Source organism: Symphalangus syndactylus, chromosome 6, assembly GCF_028878055.3.
Source record: "Symphalangus syndactylus isolate Jambi chromosome 6, NHGRI_mSymSyn1-v2.1_pri, whole genome shotgun sequence".
NCBI classification, from domain to species: Eukaryota; Metazoa; Chordata; class Mammalia; order Primates; family Hylobatidae; genus Symphalangus; species Symphalangus syndactylus.
In genome coordinates this window covers 35,758,974-35,775,059 of record NC_072428.2, presented here as the reverse complement: position 1 = coordinate 35,775,059, position 16,086 = coordinate 35,758,974, and the positions used below count along the sequence as shown (strand labels likewise).

Below are 16,086 nucleotides of genomic sequence, written 5' to 3'. Positions count from 1 at the left end.
CTGGATTTGACTATGGGCCATAGTCTGCTAACCCTGATAGAGAGACTGATCACATTTTAAAACTTCAGCAAGATTTTAAAAGATATTCTAAAATAGCAGAACTGTATCAGCTATGTTAAGTATCTTGAATGTCTGTGTACTGCACAACTCCAGAGGATATTCAGTTCCCATGAACTATATAGTGTGAATGGCACTCCCTGAAGTAGGACCATATGGTGGCCCTGATAATAACCCCCCTCTATTTCTGCTCATTTATATCAAGGGTATCTGTATCTAGCCTGCTGCCTGTTTTGTAGATAAAGTTTTATTGGAACACAGCCATGCTCATTTGTTTACATATTGTCTGTGGCTGCTTTCACACCAATAGCAGAAAGCAGTAGTTACAACAAAGGTCAGTTTTGTCCACAAAACCTAAACTGGTAACTTCACAAAAAATGTTTGCTGACCACCTAACTATACCCTTATTATATGTTCCTCTTTAATGATGAAATGACAGGGCATAATGTGGGAAAGCTTCTATAATTATTCAGTCCAGCTTCTCGGTCAAGTCCCTTGAATTCTAGTATTCATTATCTATTCTCCCTAGGTCTCATGAACTCCCATTACTTATCTTTTATTTATATGCCTGTGGTCTCCAAATTTATGTCTTCAACTTAGATATCCGTTTTTGAATTTCAGACCTTTGTATTCAGCTACATTTCAGACATTTTTATCTGTTTATCTCTTAAGCACTAAATGCTCCTGTTCCTTTTGAATCTTCCCATATTTATGTCCTATTATAATGGTTAGTACCACAATCTGTGCTGTTACTAAAGCTAAATACTGTCATTCTTGACCTTTTCCCCTGCAGCCTCAAAGTCCTCTGAGTTCTACTTCATAAATATCCCTTGAATACGTCTCATCCTTTCCATTCCCACAGCAATATCCTAGTTCAGATCACCTGGTTTATTTTAACCATCTCTTTATTTGTCTCTGTTTTCATCTTAGACCCTCCCATTATTCTCCACATTGCATTCCAGGTGGTGTGTCTAAAATCAAAATCTAGTCATGTTGCTACCCTATGTAAAATTTTTTACTGGATTATCATTATTCTTAGAATTAAGTCCAATTTACTAATTTGGTTTACTCAGCATGTAGTCTTTGGTCTCTACTGACCTTTCTAGCCTTGTGTCTATTTCTCTCTAAATTAGATTGTATATGGGCCATCCCATCTATTGTGACTCTTTATGCACACTGCTGCTCACTTTGCCTAGAATACGCTTTCCCTTCCCACTCCCAACTTACTGGGCTTCACTTCTTACCTTATATATTATCCCTTCTCCCCTGCTCCAGCTAAGTCTGAATTAGCTGGTTTTGCCATGAGCTCCCTTAGTACATTGTATGCTCCCATTCTTAGTATTTATTACCTCACAAATAACTATGCATTTCTTTTTTCAAAATAGTCTAAATATAAGTTTATTGAGGATAGTGATATGTGTCCATAGTCTATAAATTAGACTGGCACATATGTCTGGCACATACTTTATGCTTATAAATATTTTTCTATTAAATGAGAGTAATATGAAGTGGTCTTCTATATAAACTTTTATAAACTATAAAACCCCATTACATGATTTTCTTATATGCTACATATCTTTTTAAATGATTTGTCCTTTTCTGCATGTTTTTAGAGGAATATAGGAATAAGTAAAGATCTAGTACCTGTTAAGTTAGCATACTTTAAGTTTTAATATCAATAAATATGTTAATTTCAGGATTGTTTAATTATATAATCCTTTTTTAATTCAGACCCTATCATTGGAATCCTTGTTTTAATTTTATCATCATGATAATGCATATCTGTTTTTAAAAGAGGCTACAAGATGAAGCATGGTTGTTTTTCCTGATCTATACCTTCATTAATCTCCCACTGCTAGTAATCCTTACTGATGGATTTGATATTTACATTTAGCCTTTAAAAAATTATATTCCATAAGAAAGGGAGATCATGCTTAATTGTTGGGCATTTTATTTGTTACAGTCTACCCTGACATTTGCACTATCAGCCTTGTAGCAGTGAGTGATGTGAATAAACATGCTGACAGAATTGCTTTTTGGGATGATGTCTATGGCTTCAAGATGTCCTGCATGAAGAAAGCAGTTATTCCAGAAGCTGTTGTGGAAGTTTTAGATCCGAAGACTCTTATTTCAGAACCTTGTGGTATTAAGGTAGGTGTTTTACCAACTTTATTTTTTATAATGGTATTGCTATTTTTCTTAGTTGAACATTCGAAAATAATATATTGATTTTATATGTGGGCTTTCAAAACAGTACTTTTCCCATTGTAATCAGTCTAAAACAAATTGAGGTCATAATATTTACGAGTTGACTATATCATCTCTTTAGAATCACTTCTCTATATATTAAAACTCCTTATACTCAGTTTTACAGTCCTTCAAATCTAACTCTGAACCGGTTGAACAATTTATATTTACTTTGGCTTAATCAAGGTAAAAAGTCCTGCTGTATTATCAATTCTGCTTCATCACCCTCCCCCGCCAGCCTTATTTTAGCTTCTCATTTACAGCCAGATTATTCATTCGTGTCATATATTCCACACAGTTTTTCTCTCATTCAGATTTCTTCCAGCGTTTTCAGATTAGGTAATTACATAGAGTGAATTTGCCCATGAAACGAAAGCCCTACTATGTTCAGATTTCTCAGTTAATTCCTTTTGTGTTTTGTCATCTTATTTTTTGCCATGTTAATCTCTGGTTTTATTGTGAATTTTTCTATGTTGAATTTACATGGGTTCACTAATAACTTTGCAGCAAAAAATAATACTGCTTTTCTTAACTCCTTAATTTGTCTGTTTCAACTAGATAATCAAATCTACAGCAGTATGTTCAGTGTTAGGTTCAGGATATTGTCTTTTTTTTTTTTTTTCTCTTAAGACAGTCTCTCTCTGTCACCCAGGCTGGAGTGCAGCGGCGCGATCTCGGCTCACTGCAATCTCCACCTCCCGGGTTCAAGCGATTCCCCTGCCCTCAGCCTCCCAAGTAGCTGGGGCTACAGGCATGCACCACCATGCCTGGCTAATTTTTTGTATTTTTGTAGAGACGGGGTTTCACCATGTTGACCAGGATGGTCTTGATTCCCGACCTCATGATCCGCCTGCCTCAGCCTCCCGAAGTGCCGTCTTCTCTTTTTAATCATGCTGTTACTTTCATATAGCATCAATATTTCTTCTCTGTACAAAGTATTTAGTACATATTTAATTTTCTTAAATGAATAAAGCACTAAAAGTTAGTATAGAGTAATAAACGTGAAGTTTCTTAACAAGAGCAGGCCAGTTAAAAGTGCGTTCAGCTTTTAAGAAAAACAGTCTGCTTGATGGTTATAAGACTGTTCAGTGCTCTGGTACACTGAGAGTAAAGAGTTTATTTGGGCTCTTTGGCTCAGGATAGGAATGTACAGTTATAACCAACTAAGCCTTAAAGTTGAGCAGAAAGAGGAGAGTTGGTGGAGGTTGCTGATTTCTCTCTCTAGTCATCTCTGCTTAATGCAAAAACTGCTATGAATAAATAGTTGAGACAGAAAAATTTAGACCTGAAAACAAGGTGTTAAAAAGTGTACGTACTCCTTTTTTTTTTTTTTAACATTTATTTAAGTAAATAGTTTGTTGTGTATTCTCCAGTCCTCCCACAAACATATTGTACTGTTAAAATGTTTTCGATAGTGGCTCAGATGTGTGGTTACATTAATTGCATTCACTGGGTTATGATCTACTCCTGGCTGGATCTACTCAGCTGATGACGGTCTTTACAGCACACTTCTGGTTAGACTGCTGTAGTTGAAAGGTGATTCCATCCCTTCTCCAAAGTATAATGGAGAAGGATTTGAAAAAGGGCAGAATGGAATATAAACATATTTTGCTATTTTTTCTCTGGATTGAATCTCCATAGTTTTGCTGTTTTGTTTGAATTGTGTGGTTTCTCCTCATATCTAACAAAACCTATCTTCAAATACAATTACAGACATGAATTTTAAAACAACTTTCTTTTCATTAGCATGTGTTTTCAAGTTGGCAGTTCCTATAAATGTATTGACTGTTATCACACATAATTTATAGCAGTTGTGGCGGGTGTACCATACACGACAGGCAAAGTGATGTTAGGTGAAACACAGGAAAACATTTTTTATTTGAAAGTATTTATTTTAGTGTGTCAGGAAAACTTTAGCACATTAGAGCTATGATTTGATAAATCCTGTTGTTTACAAGGTAAGTTAAGGAAAAATTAACAAGATGATAGTACTCGTACTCCTTAAACTTATAAATAATTCCAAAAATTAGCATGTAAGTTAAGTTTGCAAAACTTTGGTTTCCAATAATCATTTGTGCATAAAAGAAGTAATGTTTGTCTGGGTTGTTTTTGTTTTGTTTTTTTTTTTTGGACTATTTTTACTAAGCTCTTTCTTCACTCCTTTTAATGGGTAGCATATAGATTGCCATACAACATCTATCTCAGATTTGGAGTTTTCATCAGATTTTACCCTGAAAATCACAAAGACATCCATGTGCACGGTAAGCTATTTCATTCTGCTTTTACAAATTTCACTAGCAGTGCAGTTGATTGGCAGGCTAATGAGTTTAATTACCAGGCTTGTGACAAATGAAAATGACTATTGCCTCTGACAGTCTACCATTGCCTTTGCTAGGCCATTGAACAGATCTGGTTAATAGGTCAGTAAACTTCAAAAAAGTTTAATTCAGTAGAAAAAGTATTAGGAAACCCTGTTTACGTAATGATTTTTCTTTATAGAGTCATTATTTCCTATCACGTGATTAGTAAGGAGCATTCAACTTTAAAGACCAAAGTTCATACCCTATTCCTCCCTTTAACTCTTTACATTTAATTTAGATGGAAGATATGTTTATTTGGTAGAATATTTTATATTTTATATTTATGTATGAAAAAATTACTGAACTGCTATTGAGTTACCTTTCAAAAATCTAATAATAATTTAATAGTCTAATAGAAAAAATCCTTTGGAAAAGTTAGGCAGATCTGGGTTCCTATGTGGTTCTACCACTTATTTCGTTGTTAAGTTACCTAAGTAATCTGTACTTCACACTATTCAATTGCTTTAAGAAAAATGGGGATAATTCTATTTCGATGACTCATTATATGGATTAATGAGATATATGTGAAAACACCTACAATATAGCCAGAAACGTTAGATTATTAAAATATAAAAAATTTTTCCTCTCAGTTTATAAATGTTTTTTTTTTAAGATAACATTTACTGCTGTCAGGAGACTCAAGTTGTTCGTAAAATGAGTTTATATAGGTGGTATTAACGTATTTATATTATTTTAAAAATATATGGTTTTTAAAACTGTGTCCTCAGAAGTTAACATTTTTATGGCAAATTGTATTGTCAGAATCTGTAAAATAGATTATAAGTCATGTTAACATTGAGTCTTCTGCCTGATTCTTTTAAATATTTGGTTCAGATTGATATATTATACACAAGACTTCATGTCTTCTTTACAATTGTTTCAGTTCATTTTGATTCAGTGATTATTTTATATCCAAATAAGTTTCACAATGTACTTTGATGTTTTGAGGGAATCTTCTTTTAGTTGAAGTTGGTTTTATAATTTTTTAAAGTTTAAATATCCAGATTTAAGTTTAATTTAAATATCCAGATTAAAGTTTAAATATCACAAATAGAGATTTGTGACTTTGGAGCACTCATCATTTATTTAATTAACAAAAAGCAAAATTTGATTCATTTCCCATGCATTTTCTAATTCTGCTTTTTAGTAACTGAAAGTATTTTTGTCAATTGAAATTAGGCTAAAGGCTAACTCCTAGACTTTCCTCTTTGTTTTGATATTAATACATGAGAGTTGAAAAAAGACCATCTTGATTAATGAAAATTGATCAATCATCTATAAAGGAATTCCTAGAATAAATTATCATGTCACCAGTATTAAATATATATTTCACGTATATTTTCAGTGACTATCAGTGACATCATTTTGTATTTTGTAAAAATACAAAAAAATTAGCTGGGCGTGGTGGTGGGCGCCTGTAGTCCCAGCTACTCGGAGAGGCTGAGGCAGGAGAATGGCGTGAACCCGGGAGGCGGAGCTTGCAGTGAGCCGAGATCGCGCCACTGCACTCCAGCCTGGGCGACAGAGCGAGACTCTGTCTCAAAAAAAAAAAAAAAAAAAAAAAAGAACATAGAGAAACCTATGAATAAGATCTTACAGGGGTAGAAGAAAGCAGGCTTCGTGTTGCATTTGAAACAGATTTAACAATGTTTATTTTTGGCAAATAGTCCAGCAGTTGGAATGAAGAAGAGAATATGTATAATCAGAATTCACTCTTCTTAGAGACAGGCCTCACAGATTGATGTGATGAAATCAGTACCATAGTTCATCCTCTTTGCAGCAGATAGGAAGTAGATCTTTGGAGTTTTTCTTTATCCTCTCAGAGTAAGCTTATACTTGTTTGGTTAAGCATCTACATTTCTTGGAAACCTCCTTCCCAGCATGCTTACTCTAACATGAGCTTGACATACTTAAGATGTTGCGGCCTAATGCTTTTATTAGGTGTGCATTATTTGTGAATCTTAACCACCCACCCATATTTACTTCGATTCTCTTGCTCTTTGGGATGGTGTCAACTCCTTACCCTCCCTCCTACGGACCTATCCATCTGGAGCTACTTACGCAAGCATGGCCTCTTTGAATGAATTAGTCGCCCAGCTTATGTGGCAATAATCCATAACAAAAGTATTAAAAAGGATGAGTGCCTAATTGGAACTTTGTTTCCCCTTTATAGTTAGAAGAATTAGTGAAGATATTGAAAATTTTTGAAAAAGCCTAGTAAAGGAATAAATAAAGTAACTCTGGGGAATAAGAGGAAGAGATTGGGCTTTTTTAGATAGAGGGAAGAAGAAAGTATCTGAATTTGTACTGCTAAGTACAAACCTTCAGATATATTAAATGCTGTTCTTCTTGTGTTGAAACTTGAATGCTTAGCTACAAATTAAGGTGGAGAATTTCTCTATTATAGTTAGCCCAGTTTAAATATGTGTATGATATATGTATAACGTGGTTTTTTTTTTGGTTTTTTATTTGTTTGTTTTGAGACAGGGTCTCACTCTATATTGCCTAGGCTGGAGTGCAGTGGCACGATCTCAGCCCACTGCAACCTCCGCCTTCCGGGTTCAAGCAATCTTCTTGGCTCAGCCTCCCTAGTAGCTGGGACTGCAGACGTGCGCCACCACAGCCGGCTCATTTTTGTATTTTTAGTAGAGACAAGGTTTCTCTGTGTTGGCTGTGCTGGTCTCGAACTCATGTCCTCAGATGATTTGCCTGCCTCAGCCTCTCAAAGTGCTGGGATTACAGGCGTGAACCACTCTGTGCCTGGTCATAACCATTTATTTCTTAATGAGATTCTAAAGTTGTGGACTAATTTAAAAGTTAGAGGAAATTGGATTTTACAAAGTTACAAGATGCTAAGAACACCCCCTTTTGTATTTTAATAGCATGTATGCTATAGACTGATAATGCTTTTAGATAGCTTCTTGAAGATTATTAGAACCTTTCATGAAAAACATTTTCTTATGCAGTCTTCTCCACCACCAAATACACACATCCCCATATGCCACAGGTGAAGTTTCATGGCATTTTAATGTTTTACATTAACGGACTTTATATTTTAGGAATTTAACATGTGATATTTATATGTAAATGTCTTGAATCTTGAATCATCTATAATGATTGAAGGATAATTTTTCAATGAATACTAGTACCACATAGCAGTTTTCTGAGCATTTCTTTATTCCAGGATATTTTTGATAGTTTAGATAAAATTGTCATTGCTTTTACAATAGAGATGAAGTTTAGCTGGCTCCTGACATTTCGTCTATCATATCAGCCTGCTAACCTAGCCAAAAATGAACAATAGTCAATTATTTTTGTGGAAAGTTTATAGGTGTTCAAAAGCAAAAGTGGTAAGACTATAAAATTTAGAACTCGTATGTTTTATCTTGTGAGTTCTCGTTTGTTTGTAATGTCATTTGTGTAATATTCTCTTACTCTGTATGCCAAGTGGCATTTATATTTGCATCTGTGTGTCTATAAGCTACTTAAAGGTATAGAAAGGTATGTTCGTTCATAATTCTAAGTATACATTAAATGATTTTGGATAATGCTTATTATAGAACAAATGAGTTGTTTACCTTAAAAATGAAGATAGTTAAGATGGATTTATCAGATTACATGCTCACACAAATAATACAGGTTGAGTATCCCTTATACAAAATGCTTGGGCCCAGAAGTGTTTCAGATTTAGAAATTTTTTGGATTTTGGAATATTCCCATTTATGCATTCCTAATGCAAAAATCTGAAATCCAAAAGCATTTCCTTTGAGCGTCATGTCATCACCCAAAGTTTTAGATTTTGGAGCATTTCAGGTTTTCAGATTATAGATATTTGACCTGTAAAGGTTTTTATTTGATATATCATCTCTTAATAGTTTTTATATCTTAATTTAAGCATTTTTTTTATTTTACTTTTCTATTAGCATGTACCAGAATGACTGGTATGGCAATTTTCAGTTTTCACAAACATTCCTTAACATGTTTTTCCTAGGAATTAAAGATAAACATCTGAATTAAAGAAGCAGACTTTTTTAATAGTCATTCATCACTTAATGAGGGGGATATACGTGAAGAAATGTATCATTATGTAGTCTTGTCGTTGTGCAAATATTATAGAATATACTTACAAAAACCTAGATTATATAGCCTACCATACACCGAGGCTATATACTATAGCCTATTGCTCCTAGGTTACAAACCTGTACAGCGTGTTACTGTATTTACAATTATAGGCAATTATAACAATGGTATTTATGTATCTAAGCATAGAAAAGGTACAGTAAAAATATGGTATTACAATTTTTTCTTCAGCTTTTCAGTTCTGGGGTTCATGTACAGGATGTGCAGGTTTGTTCCATAGGTAAACGTGTGTCATAGTGGTTTGCTGTACAGATCATCCCCTCACCCAGGTATTATGCCCAGTGTCCATTAGCTGTTCTTCTCTCAACCTCCTCCCTCTAACAGGCCCCAGTATGTGTTGTTGCCTCCCCAGGTATCCATGTTTTCGCGTTATTCAGCTCCCACTTATAAGTGAGAACATGTGGTGTTTGATTTTCTGTTCCTGCATTCGTTTGCTGAGGATAACAGCTCCCAACTCCATCCACGGCCCTGCAAAGGACATGATCTCGTTCCTTTTTAGGGCTGCATAGTATTCCATGGTGTATATGTATATGTACCACATTTTCTTTATCCAGTCTACCATTAATGGGCATTTAGGTTGATTCCATATCTTTGCCATCATGAATAGTGCTGCAGTGAACATACATGTGCATGTATCTTTATATAATAGAATTATTTATATTCCACTGGATATATACCCAGTAATGGGATTGCTGGGTCAAATGGTAGCTCTGCCTCTAGGTCTTTGAGGAATCGCCACTGTCTTCCGCAACGGTTAAACTAATTTACATTTCTACCAATGATGTAAAAGCGTTCCTCCTTCTCCACAACCTCACCAGCATCTGTTTTACTTTTTAATAATCACCATTCTGACTGGTATAAGATGGTATTTCCTTGTGGTTTTGATTTGCATTTCTCTAATGATCAGTAATGTTGAGCTTTTTTTCCATATGTTTCTTGGTCACCTGTGAAGAAGTGTTTGCTCCTGTAGTTTGCCCACTTTTTAATGGTTTTTTTTCTTGTAAATTTGCATTAGTTCCAAGTAGATTTTGAATATTAGACCTTTGTCAGATGGATAAATTGCAAAAATCTCCCATTCTGTAGGTTGTCTGTTCATTCTGATGATAGTTTCTTTTGCTGTGCAGAAGCTCTTTAGTTTAATTAGACCCCATTTGTCAATTTTTGCTTTTGTTGCGATTGCTTTCAGCATTTTTGTCATGAAATCTTTGCCTGTGCCTATGTCCTTAATAATAGTATTACCTAGATTTTCTTCTGGGGTTTTTATAGTTTTGGGTTTTACATTTAAGTCTTTAATCCATTTTGAGTTAATTTTTGTGTATGGTGTAAGGAAGGGGTCCAGTTTTAATTTTCTGCACATGGCTAGCCAGTTCTCCCAACACCACTTATTAGAGACTCCTTAACCCTTTGCTTTTGTCAGGTTTTTTGAAGATCAGATGATTGAAGGGGTGAAGTCTTATTTCTGAGCTCTCCATTCTGTTCCATTGGTCTATGTGTCTGTCCTTGTACCAATACCATGCTGTTTTGGTTACTATAGCCATGTACTGTAGTTTGCAGTTGGGTAGCATGATGCCTCCAGCTTTGTTCTTTTTGCTTAGGATCATCTTCACTATTCAGGCTCTTTTTTGGTTCCACATGAATTTTAAAATAGTGTTTCTAATTCTGTGAAGGATGTCCAATGGTAGTTTAATGGGAATAGCATTGAATCTGTACATTACTTTGGGAAGTATGGCCATTTTCACAATATTGATTCTATCCCTTAGCATGGAATGTTTTTCAATTTGTTTGTGTCCTGTTTTCTTTGAGCAGTGGTTTGCAGTTCTCCTTGAAGAGGTCCTTCATTTCCCTTGTTAGCAGTATTCCTAGGTATTTTTTTGTAGCAATTGTGAATGGGAGCTCATTCATGATTTGGCTCTCAGCTTGCCTGTTGTTGGTATATGAGAATGCTAGTGATTTTTTGCTCATTGATTTTGTATCCTGAGACTTTGCTGAAGTTGCTTATCAGCTTAAGAAGCTTTTGGGCTGAGATGATGGAGTTTTCTAGATACAGGATCATGTCATCTGCAAACAAAGATAATTTGACTTCTTCTCTTCCTATTTAAATATGCTTTATTTCTTTCTCTTGCGTGATTGCCCTGGCCAGGACTTCCAATACTATGTTGAATAGGAGTGATGAGAGGGCATCCTTGTCTTGTGCCTGTTTTCAAGGGGAATGCTTCTACCTGTTGCCCATTCAATGTGATATTGGCTGTGGGTTTGTCATAAATAGCTCTTAGATTTTGAGATATGTTCCACCAATACCTGGTTTATTTAGAGTGTTTAACATGAAGGGATGTTGAATTTTACTGAAGGCCTTTTCTGCATCTGTTGAGATAATTGTGTGATTTTTGTCATTGGTTCTGTTTTTGTGATGAATCACATTTATTGAGTCCATATGTTCAACCAATTTTGCCTCCCAAGGATGAAGCCAACTTGTTTGTGGTGGATAAGCTTTTTGATGTGCTGCTGAATTCAGTTTGCCAGTATTTTGTTGAGGATTTTTGCATTGATGTTCATCAAGGATATTGGCCTGAAGTTTTCTTTTTTTGTTTTGTCTCTGCCAGGTTTTGGTATCAGGATGATGCTGGCCTCATGGAACGAGTTAGGGAGGAGTTCCTCCTTTTCAATTTTCCATTGTTTTGAATGGTTTCAGTAGAAGTGGTACCAGCTCCTCTTTGTACCTCTTGTAGAATTAAGCTGTGAATCTACCTGGTCCTGGGCTTTTTTTGGAGGGGGGTGGGGGTGTTGATAGGCGATTTATCACCACCTCAATTTCAGAGCTCATTATTGGTCTGTTCAGGGATTCAATTTCTTCCTGGTTCAGTCTTGGGAGGGTGTATATATCCAGGAATTTATCCATTTCTTCTAGGTTTTCTAGTTTATGTACAGATTTTTATAGTATTTCTTTGATGGTTGTTTGTATTTCTGTGGAGAACATGGTAATATTCCTTTACCATTCCTGATTGTATTTATTTGATTCTTCTGTTCTTTATTATCTAGCTAGCAGTCTATCTATTGTATTAATTTTTCCAAAAAACCAGCTCCTGGATTCTTTGATGTTTTGAAGGGTTTTTTGTGTCTCTGTCTTCTTCACTTCTGCTCTAATCTTGGTTATTTCTTGTCTTCTGCTAGGTTTGGGATTTATTTGCTTTTGGTTCTCTAGTGCTTTTAGTTGTGATGTTAGGATGTCGATTTGAGATCTGTCTTTTTGATGTGTGCATTTATTGCTATATATTTCCCTCTTAACACTGTGTTAGCTGCGTCCCAGTGATTCTGGTATGTTGTCTCTTTGTTCTCATTAGTTTCAAAGAACTCCTTGATTTCTGCCTTAATTTCACTTATTTACCCAGGAGTCATTAAGCAGCAATTGTTCAATTTCCATGTAGTTGTGTGGTTTTGAGTGAATTTGATTGTGCTGAGGTCTGAGAGACTGTTATGATTTCAATTCTTTTTCATTTGCTGAGGAGGTTTTACTTCTGGTTAACAGCTCCTGTAATGTTTTACCATGATTCTTAGCTTCTTTACATTGGGTTAGAACATGCTCCTTTAGCTCAGCAAAGTTCATTATTACCCACCTTCTGAAGCCTACTTCTATCAATTCAGCCATCTCAGCCTCAGCCCAGTTCCGTGCCCTTGCTGGAGAGGTGTTGCAGTCATTTGGAGGAAAAGAGGCACTGGCTTTTTGAGTTTTTAGCATTTTTGTGTTGATCCTTTCTCATCTTTGAGGTTGTTAACCTTTGAATGGGGTTTGTGTCAGGTTTTTCATTGATGTTGTTTTCTGTTTTTAACAGTAGGGCTGCTGTGGGTCCATTCCAGACCCTAGTTGCCTCAGTTTTTCCCATACCAAGTGTCATACAGGGTTTGACCAGTGAAGGCTGCAAAACAACAAAGATGGCAGCCTGCTCCTTCCTCTGGAAGCTCCATCCCTGCCTGCAAAACAGCAAAGATGGTGCCTGCTCCTTCCTCTGGAAGCTCCATCCCTGCAGGGTACTGACCTGTTCCCAGCCTGAACTGCACCCGTAGGAGGTGGCTAGAGACCCCTTTTGGGAGGTCTCACCCAGGTAGCAGGAGTGGGATCAGGGATCCACTTAAAGAAGGAGTCTGGCTCCTTTTTGGTAGTGCAGCTGTGCTGTGTTGTGGGAGACCATTCCTTGTCCAGACCATCTGGACTCTCCAGAGCTGGCAGGCTGGAATAGTCAAGTTGACAGAACTGCAGAGATGGCAGCCGCCCCTCCCCCTGGGAATTTGGTCCTTCTCAGGCAAACCTCTCTGACTGGAATTCCAAGCCAGTGGGGCCCACAGAATTACACTACTTGGCTTCCTGGATTCAATTCCCCTCCTAAGAGTATCTAGGGACAGATCTCTGGCCTTGCCAGGAATCCTGGGGCCAGAGTATGCAAAACTCCTGAGTCTCTGTGTATGCCCCAGTGGCTGCTCTGCCAGGACTCTATACAGGTCTCTGTATTGGACCGAAGGACCTGGTGGTGTGGCTTACAAAGGGATCTCCTAGGTGCAAAGATCCATGGGAGAGGTGTGGTTTCCTAGGCAGGATCGCACAATCACTCACCGCTTCCCTTAGCTGGGACTGAGTGTTCCTTTGGCTTCGTGCTGTTAGAATGCTTGTTCTTCAGTACTGCAAGGAAAAATCAGCATTTAGACAAAAAGTTCTCTCAGCAAGGCAATTTTACTTTCTGCAGAAAGGGTACTCCTTGTGGATAGAACAATGGCAAGAGCACACTTGAACAAAGGAGGGAAGCAATGTATGTCTTTTACACAGCTTATCTTTGCTACTATGTCTTGTTTCCATTGGCCGGAGCCAGACCTCACAATCTAAACTAAAACCTGACTGGCTAATAATTTTAAACTTTTCTAAATAGGTGAAAGCAATGGAAGGACAAAGGAAAAGAGGAAGTTGTTTACTAAAGGACTTAGAAAAGTAATAACATTCTTAAATAAGGTAGGGGTAGGCTGCAAGCTGGGACATGCCTGTGAGTGCATCTTGCACAAATATCTTGGTTAAGGTACAGGACATAGAATGTACTACTTGCCTGTGAGCCTGTGTAACAGCTACATAGGATAGGGCTTAACAAAGAGTTATTAGCACGAAGCAAGGAGGCTTGAACAAACTTAATCTTTAAAAGAAATTATTATTTCTAACATTTATTATTATTATCCTTTAACAAGAAGGGAAACTTTGAAGAGGAACTTTTTACTTTCTTTTTTTTTTTTTTTCCTTCTGCCATTATTATTATTTTTTTTTTATTATACTTTAGGGTTTTAGGGTACATGTGCACAATGTGCAGGTTTGTTACATATGTATCCATGTGCCATGTTGATTTCCTGCACCCATTAACTCGTCATTTAGCATTAGGTGTATCTCCTAATGCTGTCCCTCCCCCCTCCCCCCACCCCACAACAGTCCCCAGAGCGTGATGTTCCCCTTCCTGTGTCCATGAGTTCTCATTGTTCAATTCCCACCTATGAGTGAGAACATGCGGTGTTTGGTTTTTTGTCCTTGCGATGGTTTACTGAGAATGATGGTTTCCAGTTTCATCCATGTCCCTACAAAGGACACGAACTCATCATTTTTTATGGCTGCATAGTATTCCATGGTGTATATGTGCCACATTTTCTTAATCCAGTCTATCGTTGTTGGACATTTGGGTTGGTTCCAACTCTTTGCTATTGTGAATAGTGCTGCAATAAACATACGTGTGCATGTGTCTTTATAGCAGCATGATTTATAGTCCTTTGGGTATATACCCAGTAATGGGATGGCTGGGTCAAATGGTATTTCTAGTTCGAGATCCCTGAGGAATCGCCACACTGACTTCCACAATGGTTGAACTAGTTTACAGTCCCACCAACAGTGTAAAAGTGTTCCTATTTCTCCACATCCTCTCCAGCACCTGTTGTTTCCTGATTTTTTAATGATGGCCATTCTAACTGGTGTGAGATGGTATCTCACTGTGGTTTTGATTTGCATTTCTCTGATGGCCAGTGATGAGGAGCATTTCTTCATGTGTTTTTTGGCTGCATAAATGTCTTCTTTTGAGAAGTGTCTGTTCATGTCCTCTGCCCACTTTTTGATGGGGTTGTTTGTTTTTTTCTTGTAAATTTGTTTGAGTTCATTGTAGATTCTGGATATTAGCCCTTTGTCAGATGAGTAGGTTGCAAAAATTTTCTCCCATTGTGTAGGTTGCCTGTTCACTCTGATGATAGTTTCTTTTGCTGTGCAGAAGCTCTTTAGTTTAATGAGATCCCATTTGTCGATTTTGGCTTTTGTTGCCATTGCTTTTGGTGTTTTAGACATGAAGTCCTTGCCCACGCCTATGTCCTGAATGGTATTGCCTAGGTTTTCTTGTAGGATTTTAATGGTTTTAGGTCTAACATATAAGTCTTTAATCCATCTTGAATTAATTTTTGTATAAGGTGTAAGGAAGGGATCCAGTTTCAGCTTTCTACATATGGCTAGCCAGTTTTCCCAGCACCATTTATTAAATAGGGAATCCTTTCCCCATTTCTTGTTTTTGTCAGGTTTGTCAAAGATCAGATAGTTGTAGCTATGCAGCATCATTTCTGAGGGCTCTGTTCTGTTCCATTGATCTATGTCTCTGTTGTGGTACCAGTACCATGCTGTTTTGGTTACTGTAGCCTTGTAGTATAGTTTAAAGTCAGGTAGCGTGATGCCTCCAGCTTTGTTCTTTTGGCTTAGGATTGACTTGGCGATGCGGGCTCTTTTTTGGTTCCATATGAACTTTAAAGCAGTTTTTTCCAATTCTGTGAAGAAAGTCATTGGTAGCTTGATGGGGATGGCATTGAATCTATAAATTACCTTGGGCAGTATGGCCATTTTCACGATATTGATTCTTCCAACCCATGAGCATGGAATGTTCTTCCATTTGTTTGTATCCTCTTTTATTTCATTGAGCAGTGGTTTGTAGTTCTCCTTGAAGAGGTCCTTCACATCCCTTGTAAGTTGGATTCCTAGGTATTTTATTCTCTTTGAAGCAATTGTGAATGGGAGTTCACTCATGATTTGGCTCTCTGTTTGTCTGTTATTGGTGTACAAGAATGCTTGTGATTTTTGTACATTAATTTTATATCCTGAGACTTTGCTGAAGTTGCTAATCAGCTTAAGGAGATTTTGGGCTGAGACAATGGGGTTTTCTAGATATACAATCATGTCATCTGCAAACAGGGACAATTTGACTTCCTCTTTTCCTAATTGAATACCCTTTATTTC

General features: G+C 36.8%; 1 protein-coding gene across 3 annotated transcripts in view; it reads left to right on the top strand.

The window, feature by feature from the left end:
* PRMT3 (protein arginine methyltransferase 3) overlaps positions 1-16,086 on the top strand; it is a 126,552-nt gene that overhangs the window by 75,817 nt on the left and 34,649 nt on the right. For all 3 annotated transcript variants that reach the window (XM_055282149.2, XM_055282150.2, XM_055282152.2), the window contains 2 exons: positions 2,021-2,208; positions 4,479-4,565. In XM_055282149.2, the coding sequence (XP_055138124.1) occupies positions 2,021-2,208; positions 4,479-4,565 (275 nt within the window). The remainder of the gene's footprint in view (positions 1-2,020; positions 2,209-4,478; positions 4,566-16,086) is intronic.